The 18,411-nt window shown below is 36.4% G+C and overlaps 1 protein-coding gene across 9 annotated transcripts in view; it reads right to left on the bottom strand.

Moving 5' to 3' along the window:
* The window catches only part of COP1 (COP1 E3 ubiquitin ligase), a 279,328-nt gene that overhangs the window by 104,254 nt on the left and 156,663 nt on the right, over positions 1–18,411 (bottom strand). For all 9 annotated transcript variants that reach the window (XR_006961642.1, XM_047076961.1, XM_047076962.1 and 6 more), the window contains 3 exons: positions 13,268–13,411; positions 10,644–10,752; positions 10,185–10,266 (listed from right to left, as the gene is read on the bottom strand). Coding sequence is in view for 8 of the 9 variants with exons in the window: in XM_047076961.1 (XP_046932917.1) it covers positions 10,185–10,266; positions 10,644–10,752; positions 13,268–13,411 (335 nt within the window). In the remaining variant the exon portion in view is untranslated. The remainder of the gene's footprint in view (positions 1–10,184; positions 10,267–10,643; positions 10,753–13,267; positions 13,412–18,411) is intronic.

The following is an 18,411-nucleotide window of genomic DNA, read 5'->3' as shown; positions in this document are numbered from 1 at the left end:
ACCAACCAAGGCAGAGTAAGCCCACTGTAGCCAATTTCTCTCACTGTGAGTTTACTCAGAGGACAATATCAAAAACTAAAAGGAAATGTCTGAGGAATCTGAAAAGTAAGGAAAAACAGTCATTATGGAAAGGAAATTCAAAATTTAAAAGAAGTAACCAAAACAGGAGTGAGAGTACCATTTCTTTTCTCCCGTGCAAGCCAAAGACAGAACTCAATCAGCAAAAACTGAGGAAAATCCCTGTGTTTCTGACCATAAGATTGGTAAAAGGCATTTCTGCAAGTCACAGGGTTGAGAGTAATCTTTATTTTTTCTTTTGTTTTATTCTTGTTCTCTCTCAACTTTTCCCCATGGTGGGCTTCCATCACAGAGCTACAGCAGTATGGCAGGCTAATATTCCTACACAAACTCCATTTCTGTGGTCATAAAAAGGAGTAACTCATCTGTAGAGAAACCCCAACTTTCTTGGTAAAGCCTCAGTAAAAAAGGGAGACAAAGAGTGTGGGAGGAACCTGGAAAGGAAAGCACTGGAGAAGATCCCACATTCTGTGTATGAACAGGCCTAAGTCTTATATGTGCAAGATGGACACAAAGCCTTGTGCATTGAACTACAACTGAAAAGACAACTCAATTTCCAGATTAACCCCTGAATGGCGTATGCATGAAACAAACCAACGCAGCACAGCAGAGGTTTGAAAACCACCCTGGCAATTTAACTATCGCTCATACAGAAAGCAAGATGGAATCTAAACCGCCGATCACCTACCTAAACAAAACGAAACAAAAGATATTCTCCAGATAATCTGAACAGAACCCAGAGTCTTACAAAATATAATATTCAAAATGCCCAAGATACAACCCATCAATTACTCGGTACAAATCCAGGAAAATGTGAAAACTTTTCAAATGAACATACCATCAACAAAAACCAATTGTAAAATCTAGATGTTGGAATTAGGCAACAGATTTTAAAGCAACTACTGTAACTGTGCTCCATGGGGGTAAAAGGTAAATACATTTAAAATTAATAGAGACAGAAATACTGAGTATAAATACAGGAACTATAAAATAAGAATCAAATGAAAATTTTAGGAAAAATACAGTAACTTGCATAAGTCACTGAACCCAATCAGTATCAAACTGAAGATAAAAGGATAAGAGTCCAAAAGAACACAGAAACTACTTAATGTAAAGAAGAGAAAAGGGGCGCCTGGGTGGCGCAGTCGGTTAAGCGTCCGACTTCAGCCAGGTCACGATCTCGCGGTCTGTGAGTTCGAGCCCCGCGTCGGGCTCTGGGCTGATGGCTCAGAGCCTGGAGCCTGTTTCCGATGCTGTGTCTCCCTCTCTCTCTGCCCCTCCCCCGTTCATGCTCTGTCTCTCTCTGTCCCAAAAATAAATAAACGTTGAAAAAAAAAATTTAAAAAAAAAAAAAAAAAAGAAGAGAAAAGATATTGATATCAAAAGAACAGAGTCAAGGGGACCTGTAAGACAAAATGAGAAGGTCTAACATATAATTGGAATCTCAGAGGAAAGGAAAAAGAGATTACTGCTTTGATGAATACCTAACAAAACAGATTCAGAAGAATAAAAAGGGATTCAGGGATAAAAAGCAACATTATATACTGAGAAAAGGGTCAATTCACCAAGATAACAATTATAAATGCTTAAGACCCTAACAATACCACTTCAAAAAAATCAAAACAAACAAAAAAACAGAGGCAAAACAATAGTCTTCCATAACCAAAAGGAGAAATGAAATCATATTTCGGGGCACCTGGGTGGCTCAGTCGGTTAAGCGGCCGACTTCGGCTCAGGTCACGATCTCGCACTCTGTGAGTTCGAGCCCCGCATCGGGCTCTGTGCTGACAGCTCAGAGCCTGGAGCCTGTTTCAGATTCTGTGTCTCCCTCTCTCTCTGACCCTCCCCCGTTCATGCTCTGTCTCTCTCTGTCTCAAAAATAAATAAACGTTAAAAAAAAATTAAAAAAAGGAAATAAAATCATATTTCAACATTTTTTTAAATATTTTTATTTATTTTTAATATTTTTAATGTTTATTTATTTTTGACAGAGAGAGGGAAAGACAGAGAATGAGTGGCTGAGGGGCAGATAGAGAAGGAGACACGGAACTAGAAGCAGCTTCCAGGCTCTGAGCTGTCAGCACAGAGCCGGACACAGGGGCTTGAACCTATGAACTGTGAGATCACGACCTGGGCTGACATGGAACGCTTACCAACTGAGCCACCCAGGAATCCCTAAATATTTGTATTTATTTATTTATTTATTTTTTTTTTTAAATTTTTTTTTTTTTTGTTTTCAACGTTTATTTATTTTTGGGACAGAGAGAGACAGAGCATGAACGGGGGAGGGGCAGAGAGAGAGGGAGACACAGAATCGGAAACAGGCTCCAGGCTCTGAGCCATCAGCCCAGAGCCTGACGCGGGGCTCGAACTCATGGACCGCGAGATCGTGACCTGGCTGAAGTCGGACGCTTAACCGACTGCCCCACCCAGGCGCCCCTATTTGTATTTATTTTTAAGAGAGAATGCAAGCAGGGGTGGGGAGAGAGAGAAGGGGTCAGAGGACCCAAAGTAGGCTCTGCGCTCACAGCAGCGAGACCGATGTGGGGCCCGAATCCACAAACTTTGAGATCATGACCCGAGCTGAAGTCACACACTCAACCAACTGAGCCACCCAGGTGTCCCCCAGATTTCAACATTCCTAATAATCAACAGAACAAGGAGACAAAACACACACACACAGAGCAAAAATACAGAAAACCAAAAAAAAACCAAAAAAAAACAAAAAAAAAACTATCAAGTTTGATCTAAATGACACTCACAGAACACTCCAATGGAAACTACAGAATCTTTTCAATGCACCTGGATATTTACCAAGGCAGATCATATTCTAGACCATAAAAGAAATCATAACAAATCTAAAAGAATTAAAGTTAGGGGCGTCTGGGTGGCTCACAGTCGGTTAAGCGTCCGACTTCAGCTCAGGTCATGATCTCACAGTTTGTGGGTTCGAGCCCTGCATCGGGCTCTGTGCTGACAGCTCAGAGCCTGGAGCCTGCTTCAGATTCTGTGTCTCCCTCTCTCTTTCTGCCCCTCCCCAGCTTGCACTCTGTCTCTTTCTCTCTCAAAAACACTAAATAAAACATTAAAAAAAAAAAGAAAAAAAGAAAAGAAAGTTATATAAAATATGTTCTCTTACTAGGATTAAGCTATAAATCAAAAACCGAAAGATTTCTGAAAACTTTAAGCAAAGTTGGGAATGTCAAAACACATTTAAAAATAATTCTTAGCTAAACACGAGAACACAAAAGAAATCAGATGTACTTTTAAAAGTGAATGAACAAGTAGATACATTATATGAAAATTTGAGGGATCAGCTGAAGTGGTGCTTAAAGGGAAACATATACCAGAAAATATTTATGTTAGAAAAGATACAAGGCTCAAATCAGTGACATAAATCTCAACCTTGACAAAACAGTAAAAAAGGAAATCCCACTCGAAGCAAATTTTAAAAGGTAATGAAGAAAAGTTAATGAACAAACATCAAAACGAAACTAAAACTAACAAAAGAAAAATCAATAAAATCAAAAGTTAGATATTTGAAAAAGATGATTAAAATTGATACACTTAATGCCACACTGACCTAAATACATAAATAATAGATCAGAGAGAGAACACAAAATACCAGTTCCAGAAAGATATAAACTACCAAAGCTCATTCAAGAAGAAACAGATGAACTGAATAGTCCTACATCCAGTAAAGAATTAAATTCTTATGTCACAGGGATAAAAGCTATACCACAGGGGACATAGTCAATGGGACTGTAATAGCATCGTACAAGTGACAGTAGCTACCTTTGTGGTGAGCACAACGTAACATAAAGACGTTGAACCACCATGTTGTACAGCTGAAACTAATGGAACATGGTGTGTCAACTACACCTCAATTACAAAAAAATAAATTCTTAGTTAAAACCTTCAAACAAAGAATACTGAAGGCCCAGAAAGCCTCAACAACAAATTATATGGAAGATTTATGAACCAAACAACAGTAATTCTAAATAATCACTTCCATCTCTACCTCCCACAAAACAAGAGAAATCATTTTACGAGGCCACCATTATCCTGACACAAAAGCCACAACAAAATTTATAAGAATAGAAAACTAAAGGCCAATACCCCCTCATGACTATAGATGCAAAAATATTTTTAAAAAATTAATTCAGCAACTCAAACATAGCAATACAGAAAGGAGATAATACATCATGGCCAAAATGGCGTTTGTCCTGGGAATATAACTCTACTTCAAGATATGAAAATACATCATTATAGCTCAGGACATTAAGAAAAAAAAGATGAAAAACAATATAATCATCTCAAGAGATACAGAAAAATCATGATAAAATTCAACATCCGTTCATGATAAATATTCCTGGCAAACAGGGAAGAGAATTTCCTTAACCTGAAAAAACATGTTCAATAAAAGCCTAACCCTAAAAATATCCTATTAATGTTGAAAGACTATAAGCATTCCCCACAAGATCAGGACAAGGCAAGTATGTTTGCTGTCACCACTGTATACACCATCATTCTGCAAATTCTTGCAAGTACAACAAAACAAGAGAAAGTAGGAAGAAAAGAAAAAGAAAAGAAAAAAAGAAATGGACACACTTTGGAAACAAAAAAGGATTAGTGGCTCTCGTGGGGCAACCAGATCAGGTGGAAGTCAGTGGCACGGGCAGTGAAAGAGTTCACCCAAGACAGAATAAAAATGACAGAGGTGTCTTAAATACACTGCAAGGAAGCAGCAGGCAGGACAGCAAAGGAGAGGCTATCTACCAGAAGGCAGTGGTGGGGTGTTGTAGTTTTGGGGGCAGTGAGGAGGTATTAGAACACATAGCATTTTCCTTTTTTGGTAACTGTGCCTGATTGTAAGTAGTCCATTGGTCAATTAGAGCTTATGGCTATTTTGAGGAGGGTTGCCTAATAAGCCTGTTTGCATTCAGCCCAGCAGTCACTGTGGGACCTTTTACATGATACAAGTTTTCCACTGCTCAAGTCTGTTGCCTAAAAGTGGCCTCTACAACTCTGCTGACATGATTGGCCCTCCAGTTTGGAATCTCCAAACATAATCTCTTAAGAATAAAGAGAGAATTTTGGCAAGTTTGTTGAAACAAAATTTATATATATATTTTTTTTAACGTTTATTTATTTTTGGGACAGAGAGAGACAGAGCATGAACGGGGGAGGGGCAGAGAGAGAGGGAGACACAGAATCGGAAGCAGGCTCCAGGCTCTGAGCCATCAGCCCAGAGCCTGACACGGGGCTCGAACTCACAGACCGCGAGATCGTGACCTGAGCTGAAGTCGGACGCCTAACCGACTGAGCCACCCAGGCGCTCCCAAAATTTATATTTAAATATCAATTGTTTTTCTACAAACTAGTAAACAATGAATGAATACTAATGTATTTTAAACAACATTTTCAACAGCACCAAAACCAAACTATTTAGTTGTAATAATGTGCAGGGTTTGTATGCAGAAAACTATAAAACTGTTAAAAAAAATTTAAAGCCTAAATTGGAAAGATAAACCATGTTCATGGAATGAAGTCTCAATATATTAAGATATCAATTTTTCCAAAAATGATCTACAGATTCAATACTATCCTAATCAAAATCTCAACAGGATTTTCCATTGGTACTGGCAAACCTGATTCTAAAACACATATGCAAGAGCAGAAAAAGTAAAGAGTTAAAACCATTTTTTAAAAAAATGGAAGACTACTTGACTTCAAGAGTTTCTATAAAGCTATAAATCAAGACAATGTGTTACAGGAAAAAAAAAAAGAAACAGATCAATATAGAATCTAAAAAATAGACACCCCTCTATCAGAAATGGACAAAACCAGCAGTAAGAAATCAGTAAGGACATAGCTGAATTCAAAACACCATCATTCAAATGAATATAAATGGTATCTACAGGCTATCTAATTAGAATATACATTCTTCTCAAAGTTACATGAGACGTTCAGCAAGACAGACCAAAATGTGGGTTCTGAACATATCTTAACAAATTTAAAAGAGAAATTAAATAATGTATCTCTTAGACCACAATGGAATTAAACTAGAAATCAGTAACAGAGAGATAGCTAGAAAATTCCATAACGCTCTAGAGATTAAACAACACACTTTTTTTTTTTTTAATATTTATTTTTGAGAGAGCAAGCAAGCAGGGGAGGGGCAGAGAGAGAGGGGCACAGAGGATCTGAAGCGGGCTCAGCGCACACAGAAGCAAGCCCGACACGGGGCTGGAACTCATGAATTGCGAGATCATGACCTGAGCTGAAGTCAGAAGCCTGACCGAGCCACCCAGGCACCCCTAAACAATACATTTCTTTTTTTTTTTTTTAAAGGTAAATGGTTTTTCTTTAAATTTTTTTTTTTTTTCAACGTTTATTTATTTTTGGGACAGAGAGAGACAGAGCATGAACGGGGGAGGGGCAGAGAGAGAGGGAGACACAGAATCAGAAACAGGCTCCAGGCTCCGAGCCATCAGCCCAGAGCCTGACGCGGGGCTCGCACTCACGGACCGCGAGATCGTGACCTGGCTGAAGTCGGACGCCCAACCGACTGCGCCACCCAGGCGCCCCTAAACAATACATTTCTAAATAACACATAAGTCAAGTAAGAAATCTCAAAAAAATTCTCAAATATTTTGAAATAAATGAAAATTAAAATATAACTTATCAAAACTTGTGAGATCCAGCACTGCAATAGGGGCATTTATAATAACATTAAATGCATATATTAGCAAAGAGAAAAGATCTACAATCAATAATCCAAGCTTCCATCTTAGGAAACTAGAAAAAGAAGTGCAAATTAAAACCAAAGAAAGCAGAAGAAAAGAAATAATAAAATAAAATTCACCCTAAAATTCATACGGGATCTTCGTTGACCCTAAAAAGCTAAAACAATCTTGAAACAGAAGAAGACAGATGGAGGACTCACGCTTCCTCATTTCAAACGAAGCTACAGTCATCAAAACAGTATGGTAGAAAAAACAAGACCAACCAACAGAAAAGACTCTAGAAATAAACCCCTGAAGATATGATCAAATGATTTTTGACCTTTTGAAAGGTGTCAAGACCTTTCAATGAGGGAAGGACAATCTTTTCAACAAGTGGTACTGGGAAAAATGGATTTCCGCATGTACATGAATGAAGTCAGATGCTTACTTTTCACCATACACAAAAGTCACCTCAAAATGGATCAAAGACATGTAAGAACAAAAATTATAAAACTCTCAGAAGAAAACAAAGGGCAAGATCTTCATTACATTTGGCAATGACTCGTTGGATATGACATCAAAGGCACGGGCAACATAAAGAAAATTAGACAATTTGGACTTCATCAACATGAAAAACTTCTGTGCATCAAAGCACACTATGAACAAGTCACATATCTTATAAGGGATTAATATCCAGACTATCCAGGGGCGCCTGGGTGGTTCGGTTGGTTAACCTCACCTCAGGTCATGATCTCACGGTTCGTGAACTTGAGCCCCCATGTTAGGCACTGTGCTGGCGATGCAGAGCCTGCTTAGGATTCTCTCTCACCCTCTCTCTGCCCCTCCCCACACCATGCCCATAGGCATTCTCTGTCTCTGCCTCTCTCTCTCCCTCTCTCTCTCAAAATAACCAAACAGTTTTAGAATATATATCCAGACTATCCAGAGAACACCTACAATTCGACAGCAGCAAAAAAATAATAATAATTAAAAAATTGGCATAGGTCTTGAATAAACATTTCTCCAAAGAAGATATACAAATGGCCAATAAGCACATGAAAAGACACTCAACATCACTATGATTAGGGCAATGCAAAGCAAAACCACAATAAGATACCCCTTCACACCATTAAAATCATTACCAGGAAGGAAGGAAATAACAGGTGTTGGTGAGGATATGGAGAAACTGAAACAGTTAGGCACTGCTGGTGGAAATGTAAAATGGTGCGGCCACTATGGAAAACAGAATGATGTTTCCTCAAAAAATTAAACATGTAAGTACCATATCTAGAAAGTCCAGTTCTGAGTATATACCCAGAAGAACTAAAAACAGGACATAAAAAGATAGTTTGTCACTCACGTTCATAGCAGCATTATTCATAATAGCCCAAAAGGTAGAAGTAACCCAAATGTATGTCTATAGATGATGAATGGATAAACAAAATGTGATACATTCATAGAATACATTATAATTCAGCCTTGTAAAAGAAATTCTGCCATTTGCAACTATGTGGATGGAACTAGAGGCTATTATGCTAATCGAAATTAGTCAGAGAAAGACAAGTATCATAGGACGTCACTCATATGAAGAATTTAAGATACAAAACAGAAGAACATAACATACGAAACAGAAGGGAAGCAAAAATAACATAAAAACAAGGAGGGGGACAAAACATAAGAGACTCTTAAATACAGGGAACAAACTAAGGGTTGCTGGAGGGGTTGCAGGAGGGGGGGTTGGGCTAAATGGGTAAGGGGCATTAAGGAGGACACTTGTTGCGATGAGCACTGGGTGTTATACATAGGGCATGAATCACTGGAATCTATTCCTGAAATCACTGTTGCACTATATGCTAACTAACTTGGATGTAAATTTAAAAAGTAATTAATTAATCCATTAACTTAATTTAAAAAAATTCTGATACATGCTACAACATATATGAACCTTAAAGACTTTATGCTAAGTGAAATAAGCCAGTCAAACAAATACTGCATGATTCCACTCATATGAGGTAGTTACGAGTAGTCAAATCGATAGAGACACAAAGCAGAAAGGTGACTGCCAGGGGCTAGGTAAAGGGGAAATGGGAAGCTCTGTTTCATGGGTAGAAAGTGTCAGTTTTGACGATATGAAAAAAGTTCTATGGACTAACGGCAGTGAAGACTGCAACATCATGAATGTACTTAATGCCACTAAACAGTACTTAAAAACAGTTAAAATGCTTCATTTCATGTTACGTATATTTTAAAACAATTTAACATGAATAAATAGCTTTAAAAATCCTTGCCTACTTAAATCGTTTCCATTGGCTTCTATTTTCCAGAGAAAGACTCTGACCAGTCAAGACCTTTGAATAAATATTACTCTTCAGTACTAAAATACAAGTATTCAACTCAATAAAGGCTATCCTCAGTATACTATTAAAAAGTACATTTAGGGGTGCCTGGGTGGCTCAGTCGCTTGAGTGTCCAACATCGGCTCAGGTCATGATCTCGTGGTTCATGAGTTTGAGTCCCGTGTCGGGCTCTGTGCTGATGGCTTGAAGCCTGGAGCCTTCCTCAGATTGTGTGTCCCTCCTCCACTCATGCTTGCTGTCTCTGTCTCTGTCTCTGTCTCTGTCTCTCTCTCTCTTTCAAAATAACCATTAAAAAGGGTAAACAACTTGCTACTTTTTGATCTTTTGGGGGGAAATCCAGATATGTTAATTTCCCTTTTACAAAATAGGGCATGCACTATCATTATGAAATAAACTTTTCAACACTAGAGTTATCTCTGCCTATCTAATCGCTAGTCTATAAGTTACATGCAAAAAAGGAGGGCAAAAAAATTAAGGCTATTAACTATAAGGTTAAAGAAATCTGTTAACAGGGCTTTAGAAATCTAATGGTGAGAAGAACCAGGCCAAAACAAAACAGTATGGACAACTGAAAAAAATGAATAGTAAATATGGATATACAAGAAAAAACAGAAGAGGTCAATTAAATTTGCGGGGGAAAAAAATGAAGAACTCTTGCCTTGAAATATGATAAACTTCACTAAAAGACTTCAGCATACACTAGAAATTTAATATCATTTAAAACAGAGACAGGTCTAAATATTTCATCAAAAAAAGTTGACTTGATGGTATATATAAAGGAATTGGTTATAAAAATGTCACCATGTGACATGAATCCAGAAAAAATTATTATAATGAAGATACAGTATATTCATTTTTCTTTCAGTCCAAAAGATAGATTTTTGTGCTTAGATTAGTTTTAGAATAATAATCACAAAGGACTGCCACAAGTTTTAATAAATATCTGTATCTCTGCCAGTAAAAGGAATTAAGTTGGGTATAAGGAAGTGAGGGAAAGTAGGAGAGGAGATTCAGATTGTACCTTTTGCATCATCAGAACCTGAAGCCAAGAGTTTAGGATCCATCAAATTAAAGTCAACACTCCAACACCTTTTCTCATGTTCCTGGATACAGAAGGAAGACAAAGTAGTCTCAGACAGAACATAGATGGTAAAATAAAGCAAAAAGCTTGATACCAATTTATTGCTCTGGTGGGAGGGAGATAAAACAGGCTATGAAAACAAATGAGATGCAAAGTAGTTCCTAAACTTTTTACATATACATATTTTATTGCTTTTGGAAATTTATTTGACACATTCTATAAATGCAAAACAAGTCTGAAGAGATGCTTCAGAAAAGCATTATTTGGTTATCATATAGTTATTTTTAAAAGGCTAAATTAGTGGCTAAAATTTGTAACTATAAAGCACATAAACCCCTACAATTATTAAGAAAGTAAAAATGTGGTTCTTAAAACAAGTAAACTAGTATCCTTATTTACCTGATAGACCTTTGACCTCTGTCCTGTGAATCCATCCCATAGGATGACAGTGCCTTCATAATCACTGCTGGCTAACAGATTCTTATGGTAACTACTCCAACTGATACAGCTGAAAGAAAGAAAGATAGTTAAGCTTTACTTCATGTAAAAGTAAGTAACAACGAATACAAAGAATGTCGATGTGTTCAGAAAAGATTAGAACCCTTTTTAAATGGTCTACATGACTTCATAATCCTTAATCTGCCAACAACATATTTGGGAAAAAATATATCAAATAACTCCCACGTTATTCTACTGAACTACCAAATAACAACCCTTACCACTATTCACACTGTTCACTAGCCAAAAGATGGACATAAGCCTACAGCTGCCACTGGCCATCTTTCATACATGAGTAAAGCATATCTATGAGTGAAAACAGAAAGCCAACAGGGCACAAAGCATGCCATAGCCGAAAGACAGAGACTTAATCAAATTGTACAGGCCCCTGTATCAAGTTGTGCTGAATGAGATACACTAATAAACTAATTTGAATTGGGTTTCTGTACTCACATCCAAAAACAAACAAACAAACAAACAAAAAATCTTCATATAAGCTTATGACTGAAATTCCAATTGAAAGAATTTAAGTTAGAATTAAGCTTTTAACATTTACGGTTTCAGCTATTCTCAAGTGCTCCAAAACTGAGAACGCATCTAAAAATGTATGCTTTTGGTGAGACACATATATGAACGAAGCATATGATAAAACTAATGTATATTAAGGAAAAAGCCACTTAGAAAGCAATTAACCTAGATGATCTCAAAGCACATGAAAATAACAAAGTCTTTTGCTCTCTACTGGCTACGTTCATGCTAAATTTTAGAAACTGTTAACAGTTCATTTGCATGTTTACATATACTTACTAGATTTCTGGGAGAAATTACATGGCAAGTTAAAAGGGCTAAATTTTAGAGTTAGATAAACCTGAGCTCAAATTCTAGATGTGCCGCTTCACAGTTGTGGTTTGGGGTAGTTTAGTTCACCTTCCAAACCTGTGTGCTCCAAACTGGCTTCGGGTGTGCTAACACACTGACCCTTTCAGTCTTTAGCTCATAGCTTCCAGATTTGAACGGCTTCTTCCATTTACTCCAACATCCCATAAAGTATTGCCGTATTTTCACATACGTAATTGACTCAGGTAAAATAGGTATAAGGATAATTCGAAAATGTTCAAAGTTCTAAATAAATATATTATTAGATGCTTTCCTTGTATTATTTGATTTTAAGCCAGTGCCTGAGAATCACTTAGGAAGCTTGTTTAAAAAGGTAAACCCCCTAATCCACCTTTTCATTACAGTGACATTTCTTAGGAATCTTGATAATGGCCAAGTAGTATGCTAAGTGCACTGTGTGGATTTATTTAAAATATAATCCTATGAAACAGGTATTACTATTGTGGCCTCCGTTTCATAAATAAGTGGCACGACATGGTGAAGAAACTACCTGCTTGAATCCTTGCTCCTCCAGAGACTAGCTGTGTGATCTTATGCAAGTTAATTAACCTTTCTGTACTTCAGCTTCCTTGTACATAAGATGGGGCAATATCTCATAGTTAAGTCTACTTAAGATAAATCATTTAAGACAATGCTTGCCACATAAGAACTCAATAAAGTTATGTCTTATTCATGCTATTTTCTTTCCACTTAGGATAAAATAACTATAATAGATTCTCGATGACGAGCGCCACTGATGAATGAGCAGGCTCACAAACTATCAGTCTATCATTTTTAGGGATGAATTAGGAAATGAAAAGGAAAGCTATAACAAATACATTACATAAATACTGTAATACTTGCTATATTATTAACACTATTAAAATGAGCATATATACTATATACACACACATACTACATATGTGTGTAAAGTAGGTGAATTCAGGTAAAATAGGTATAATTAGAAAATGTTCAAAGTTCTAAATAAATTTATTATTAGACACTTTCCGTGTATCATTCCATTTTAAGCCAGTGCCTATGAGAATTGTTTAGGAAGCTTGTTTAAAAAATGCAGATTCTAAGATTCCTTTGAGATTCTGGGGGGCAGATCCGAAGTAATTCCCAGTTCCTGCATTTTTAACAGTACTCCAGGTTTGAAAAGCACTCATTATGAACTCTAACCCTTATTGTATGAAACTTAAATATAAGGCCCTCAATGAAAAGCAGCAGAATATTCTTATGAAAAAGAAAAAAACTCTTAAAACTATAAACAGTTAAAATATTTAGAGAGATGTGCATTGCTAGGGGAAAAAAAATCCTGACTTTCAGACACTATTCATAGGCTATTGTAATCCTTTTATTCAACACCCCATGGAAAGCCATTTACGACAAAGATTTTTATTTGATTAAGTGAAACAAAAAGGACTTTCATTGGTCAAACAGGAAAACAATGACTACTAACCCCTACAGGGTAAAAGCAACCGATAACTTTAAAACAGATTCTGAAGTCTCCTCTGTATACAATTCCAGTGTTTTTTTATAACTGAATAAGGAGTCTCACAGAAAGGTAAAACAACAAACTCATACTAATTATAGTCACTGATTGTTATACACACGCTACATGATGTCCAAAAAAATAATCTAAGTACCTGATTTTGGAATTGCAGGTCATTTCATTTTCAGGGTAGTGAATATCCACGGCATCTTGAATGACTGTGCCATATTCATAGACCTTAATCTTCTTTGTAACTCCAGCAATTGCAAAATAGTCACAATCCCGGTCAAATTCAATACTATGGAAGAAAGTGTATATTTGGTCAGGAAGACTATTTGCCTATCCCTGTGACATTTACAATGACAACAGTTCAGAGTTTTTTCTGTTTCTAAAGTCATTCTGTCTACAAGAATAAGAGATCTACTTGAAATGCCCTCAAATTGGAGTAGGCTCTATGTCCAGATAGAGTCATTACCAAGACATATAACAAATTACAAGTGGTAGAGAACTGTGCATAGCTACACAATTCTGCTTATAGATAGTTCTTTTGTTCCTAGAAACTTGACATGTTTTTCAATTCAGCTTTAGTAACCATATTACAACTTACCCAACTGTAAAGGCTAACAAGTTATATTATAAAAGTAGTGACAAAAGATTTAATGGTTTGGTATATTAAAAAATATGTCAAAAGACAATTACCAATTAATCTTTTCATAAATTCTAACTATTTCCCTTCTACCACTTTGTGGGGATCACAGAATTTCAGTGTTTAACGTTACTTTAATAAATAAGTTAGTACACAAACTCAGTTACAGAAGCAATTAAAGAGTGATGACAAAGGTTTAAAAAATGGAATCATTAAATTATCATTATGTTCCTCGAATCCATTACTAATCTCTCAAAGATGATCTGATTTATTAGCCCACCCCCCCAATATAGATTTCTTATGCCAAAACCAAAGGAGAAAACTAAAAATCTCCCTTCTCTTAGAATTTCTTAGGGAATTCACTCCTCTCTTACTGACTTTCTATACAAGTTCCAAAATAATATACTTCAAAGAAAAGCAGAAGACCTTATTCACCTTTATAAAACTTAATTTGGAACCTCAACAAAGGTGTTATATGACCAGTAAGAAATTTAAATAACCTAATGTAAAATGAATCATCACATCCATTATTTCTCAACAAGTTAAGCATCTTTTCTATAAGCTTAGCCGTAAGGCCAAAGAATACAGATGAATTTTCACTGATCTACAATTAATTACACAATAATAATAGCTAACATTCACTGACCGCTAAGCATAACCACTGCACATATTAACTCATGTAATCCCCATAATAACCCTATGAGATAGGTATTATCTTTGTCCACATTTTACACATGAGAAAACGAAGGGTTAGAGGGGAAGCAATTTGCCTTAAGTTAATCAGCTAGTAAGTGGATAAGACAATATGTTAATACTCTGCATATATCAAGTAGTCGTTAAATGCATATAAATACCGACATGGCATACTTTTCTTTCTGGATTACCTGTGATATCCTCTTACAGAACAGTTAATGATTAGTTAATAATTTAGTAAAATGCTTGCTAAGCTAATGATGACGAATAAAAGAAATAGGTACACAGAATATTTCACACAAAAACACTTTGAGATGTTCACTTTTCAATACAGCTTTAAATCCTTTATTTTATAGCATTTAAAATAACTTCATTCCATGTCACTGACTATAGCACAAATCAGCAAATACTCCCTCCAATAAAATATGACTATGTGGCAATGCAATGCATTTATTTGTACAACAACTGAAACCAAACTGCTGACTCAGTGTTCCCCTGCACTATGGATTCTAATGCAGCATAACTATGTCGATGCAACTATTCATCTATCCTGACTCAATTTATACCCACAGGCTAATGTCACTGAAGGAGAAATATTATTGTGTCCGACAAAGAACAGTTATCAGAACTGAAATCCCATCCTTAACTTAAAAGGCTGGGTATGGCTGAGACCCCAAGGAAGAACTAGTTAAATTATCTCTAAATACTTTTACTACACCTACAAACAGACATGGCAATAAATCAACAGCATTCCAGTGTTACACCAGAAAAAAATAATAGGCCACTTCCAAACTATATGTTTTTAAGAAAAAATAAATTTAAACACTAGATTATTAAAATAACAGTCCAAAGACACTGCAGTGAGAAAACTTCCATATGAATAAAAATGCTATCTGTCAAAAGAATTGATTTGATGATGTAAATAAGTTAATAAGTCTATTATTTCTTCTGTTGCTACACTGTTATTCAAGACACCTCTCTTTTTTCAACAAAGGTTATTATTTAGCTGCATTAGCTAATTCTTACCTCTCATACTAAAAAATCAACTTTATATTCTGAGTTTATTGTTATTTTCTTACGTCCTGGTTATGTTTTGTTTTTAAATATTGGGATATCAAGGATCTGTACAGTATTCTTTTTTAATATTCTGGGATACTGAGTTTCTTTATAATTTAAAAACAAAATTCTAATAGAAATGCTGATCAGAAAGTAAAAAAAATATTATCTCTAGTGAATTTTTTTAAGTAGTTGTTTTTTTTTTTTTTTTGAGAGAGAGTGCACGAGAGCGAGTGGGGGAGGACAAAGGGAGGGAGAGAGAGAATCCCAAGAAGGCTCTCTGCTGCCAGCGCAAAGTCCAACATGGGGGTTGAGTCCACTAACTGTGAGATCAAAACCAAGAGTCAGAGGTTTCACCAGACTGAGCCACCCAGGTGCCCCTCTAGTAAATTTTGATAAAAAGGGAAAGGAAGACAAACAGTTGCCTTTGGGGAAAAAAAAAAAAAAGTATTTCTACATTACTAAGACTCAGGATTTAGGTACTTCGAAACGCTGAATCGTTTGTTCTCAATCTTTAACAGATTTAATCATATCTGATCCCAAACAAACATAATTAGATTCTAAAAACATCTCATGTAACAACTCAAATGAACAATGTAGTTTTCAGGTACAGAGAGCTTTTCAGAGCTACTCCAAAATGGATGGCCTCTTATCTCACAATACAGTATTTCAGCTGCCTTATTATGAAATCTGATAACCTAAACAAAAATAATAAACAGTGACTAGTTAAACTGAAACAAAAACAAAATAAAAAGTAATTCATTGAAACATAACTGCTTGTGCAATTAAATTCAAAAAATTTTGTACTAAGTTTTGCTTATTATACAAAATTCATTTCTGCTATTCACTATCACCAGTAATTCTTTTTAAGTTTATTTATTTTGAGAGAGAGAGAGAGAGAGAGAGAAAGAAAGAGCGAGTGAGCAGGGGATGGGCGGGAGAACCCCAAGCAGACTCCACGCATTGAGCAGAGCCCAATGCGGGGCTCAAACTTAGAAACCGTGACATCCTGACCGAGCCAAAATCAAGAGACAGACACTTAACCGACCTAGCCACCCTGGCGCCCCTATCACCAGTAATTCTTAAAGCAAGTGGTTTATGAAAGTTTACTGCAATGATAAATTGAGTTTCACAGAACTTTTTAAAATTTCAAAATACACATGGGGCACCTGGGTGGCTCTGTTGGTTAAGCAACTGACTTCGGCTCAGGTCATGATCTCATGGTTGGTGGGTCGAGCCCCGCATCAGGCTCTGTGCTGACAGCTCGGAGCGTGGAGCCTACTTCGGATTCTGTGTCTCCCTCTCTCTGCCCCTCCCCCACTTGTGCTCTGTCTCTCTCTCTCAAAAATAATAAAATGTAAAAAAAAAAAAAAATTTTTTTTAATAAAATTTCAAAACACACAAACATTTGCTTTGAAAAATATTAATGGGGACTTATTTTAAACATGGAAATAAACTGCCTTTTTCTTTCATACTTGGACTGTTTCAACTGTTTTTAAAAGTGATTTATTGGGGCGCCTGGGTGGCGCAGTCGGTTAAGCGTCCGACTTCAGGCAGGTCACGATCTCGCGGTCCGTGAGTTCGAGCCCCGCATCAGGCTCTGGGCTGATGGCTCAGAGCCTGGAGCCTGTTTCCGATTCTGTGTCTCCCTCTCTCTGCCCCTCCCCCGTTCATGCTCTGTCTCTCTCTGTCCCAAAAATAAATAAACGTTGAAAAAAAAAATAAAAAAATAAATAAATAAATAAAAATAAAAGTGATTTATTTAAACAGTTTAAAATGCTAATTCAGCTGTAGGAAACTGCCTATAGTCTTTGTCAAAAGGGCCATCAGTCAAGTGATTGAGCCTCCAGGCAAGAGACCATCCAGGCACAGGACAGCTGATTAACGCATACCTCCAGTACAGTGTGGCACAAAACAATGCAAAGATGGCAATATCCCAAGAAGGGAATTTTTTCAGTGCTCCCACTGTGTCCTACTGTTTTTGCAATTAAAAAACAAGTATTAACAAAGTGGATTAATATCCCTAACACTAGAATCCTATTTATCAAAAGAAAATGTAAAGCGAACACAGTTGTTAGAGGTCTAATTCATCACCGTGATAGTGTGCCTCAAGAGATAGAGGCTGCTATTATTTCAAGGAAACAAAGAAATTGGCCATTTTAACGAAAAGAAATAGGCAGATCTTTAAAGAATACAAACACAGGTAAAGTAAATAAGAATTGATGTTATTCCACTGACTTTCTCCCAAATCAATCAATAATAATAGCTAAACCTTCCATACCATACATAATACTATGTATAAAGCACTGCATTAAGCACCTCACATAAAAATAAATTTACTCTTCAAATCTCCACTGTATACATAAGGAAACTAAGTTATACCGATGTTAAGTAATTTGCCCAGACTTCACCAGATAATTCAAATTCAAGCAATCTGGTTCCAGAGTCTATGCTCTCAATCACTATGCAAAACTTCCATTTTAATGAGAACACAAGAACTGGTTTTCAAAGAATATATACAAAGACAAAATAAACACTAATAACATAATTACACATACTATATTATACACATGATAGTAATAAATGATATATTCATCCTGTGTAACAGGTTAAACAGAGGGAGATAAAAAGAGTAAGGTAGTCTCACAGGGTGTATAATTACTGGGAAAGATTATAATACAGTATCAGCAAATGCCAAATAATAAGGATGAAAGATCCTACAGAAATTCAGGAGTCACTGATTACTGAGGCCTACTGGGAGAAAAGTGGATGATGCATGAATAGTCTCACCCATCAAATATCCAGCATGCCTGTTTTTTTTTAATGTTTATTTTTTTTTTGAGAGAGAGAGAGAAAGAGAAAGAGAGAGTGAGTGCGCACATGTGGGCATGTGGCAAGTGGGG

Source organism: Lynx rufus, unplaced genomic scaffold, assembly GCF_022079265.1.
Source record: "Lynx rufus isolate CCGP_SWC_20201006 ecotype Redwood Valley unplaced genomic scaffold, mLynRuf1.p SCAF_15, whole genome shotgun sequence".
In the NCBI taxonomy this organism is placed as follows: Eukaryota; Metazoa; Chordata; class Mammalia; order Carnivora; family Felidae; genus Lynx; species Lynx rufus.
The sequence above is the reverse complement of the archived record's forward strand: the minus strand, read 5'-3'. Positions and strand labels throughout refer to the sequence as shown.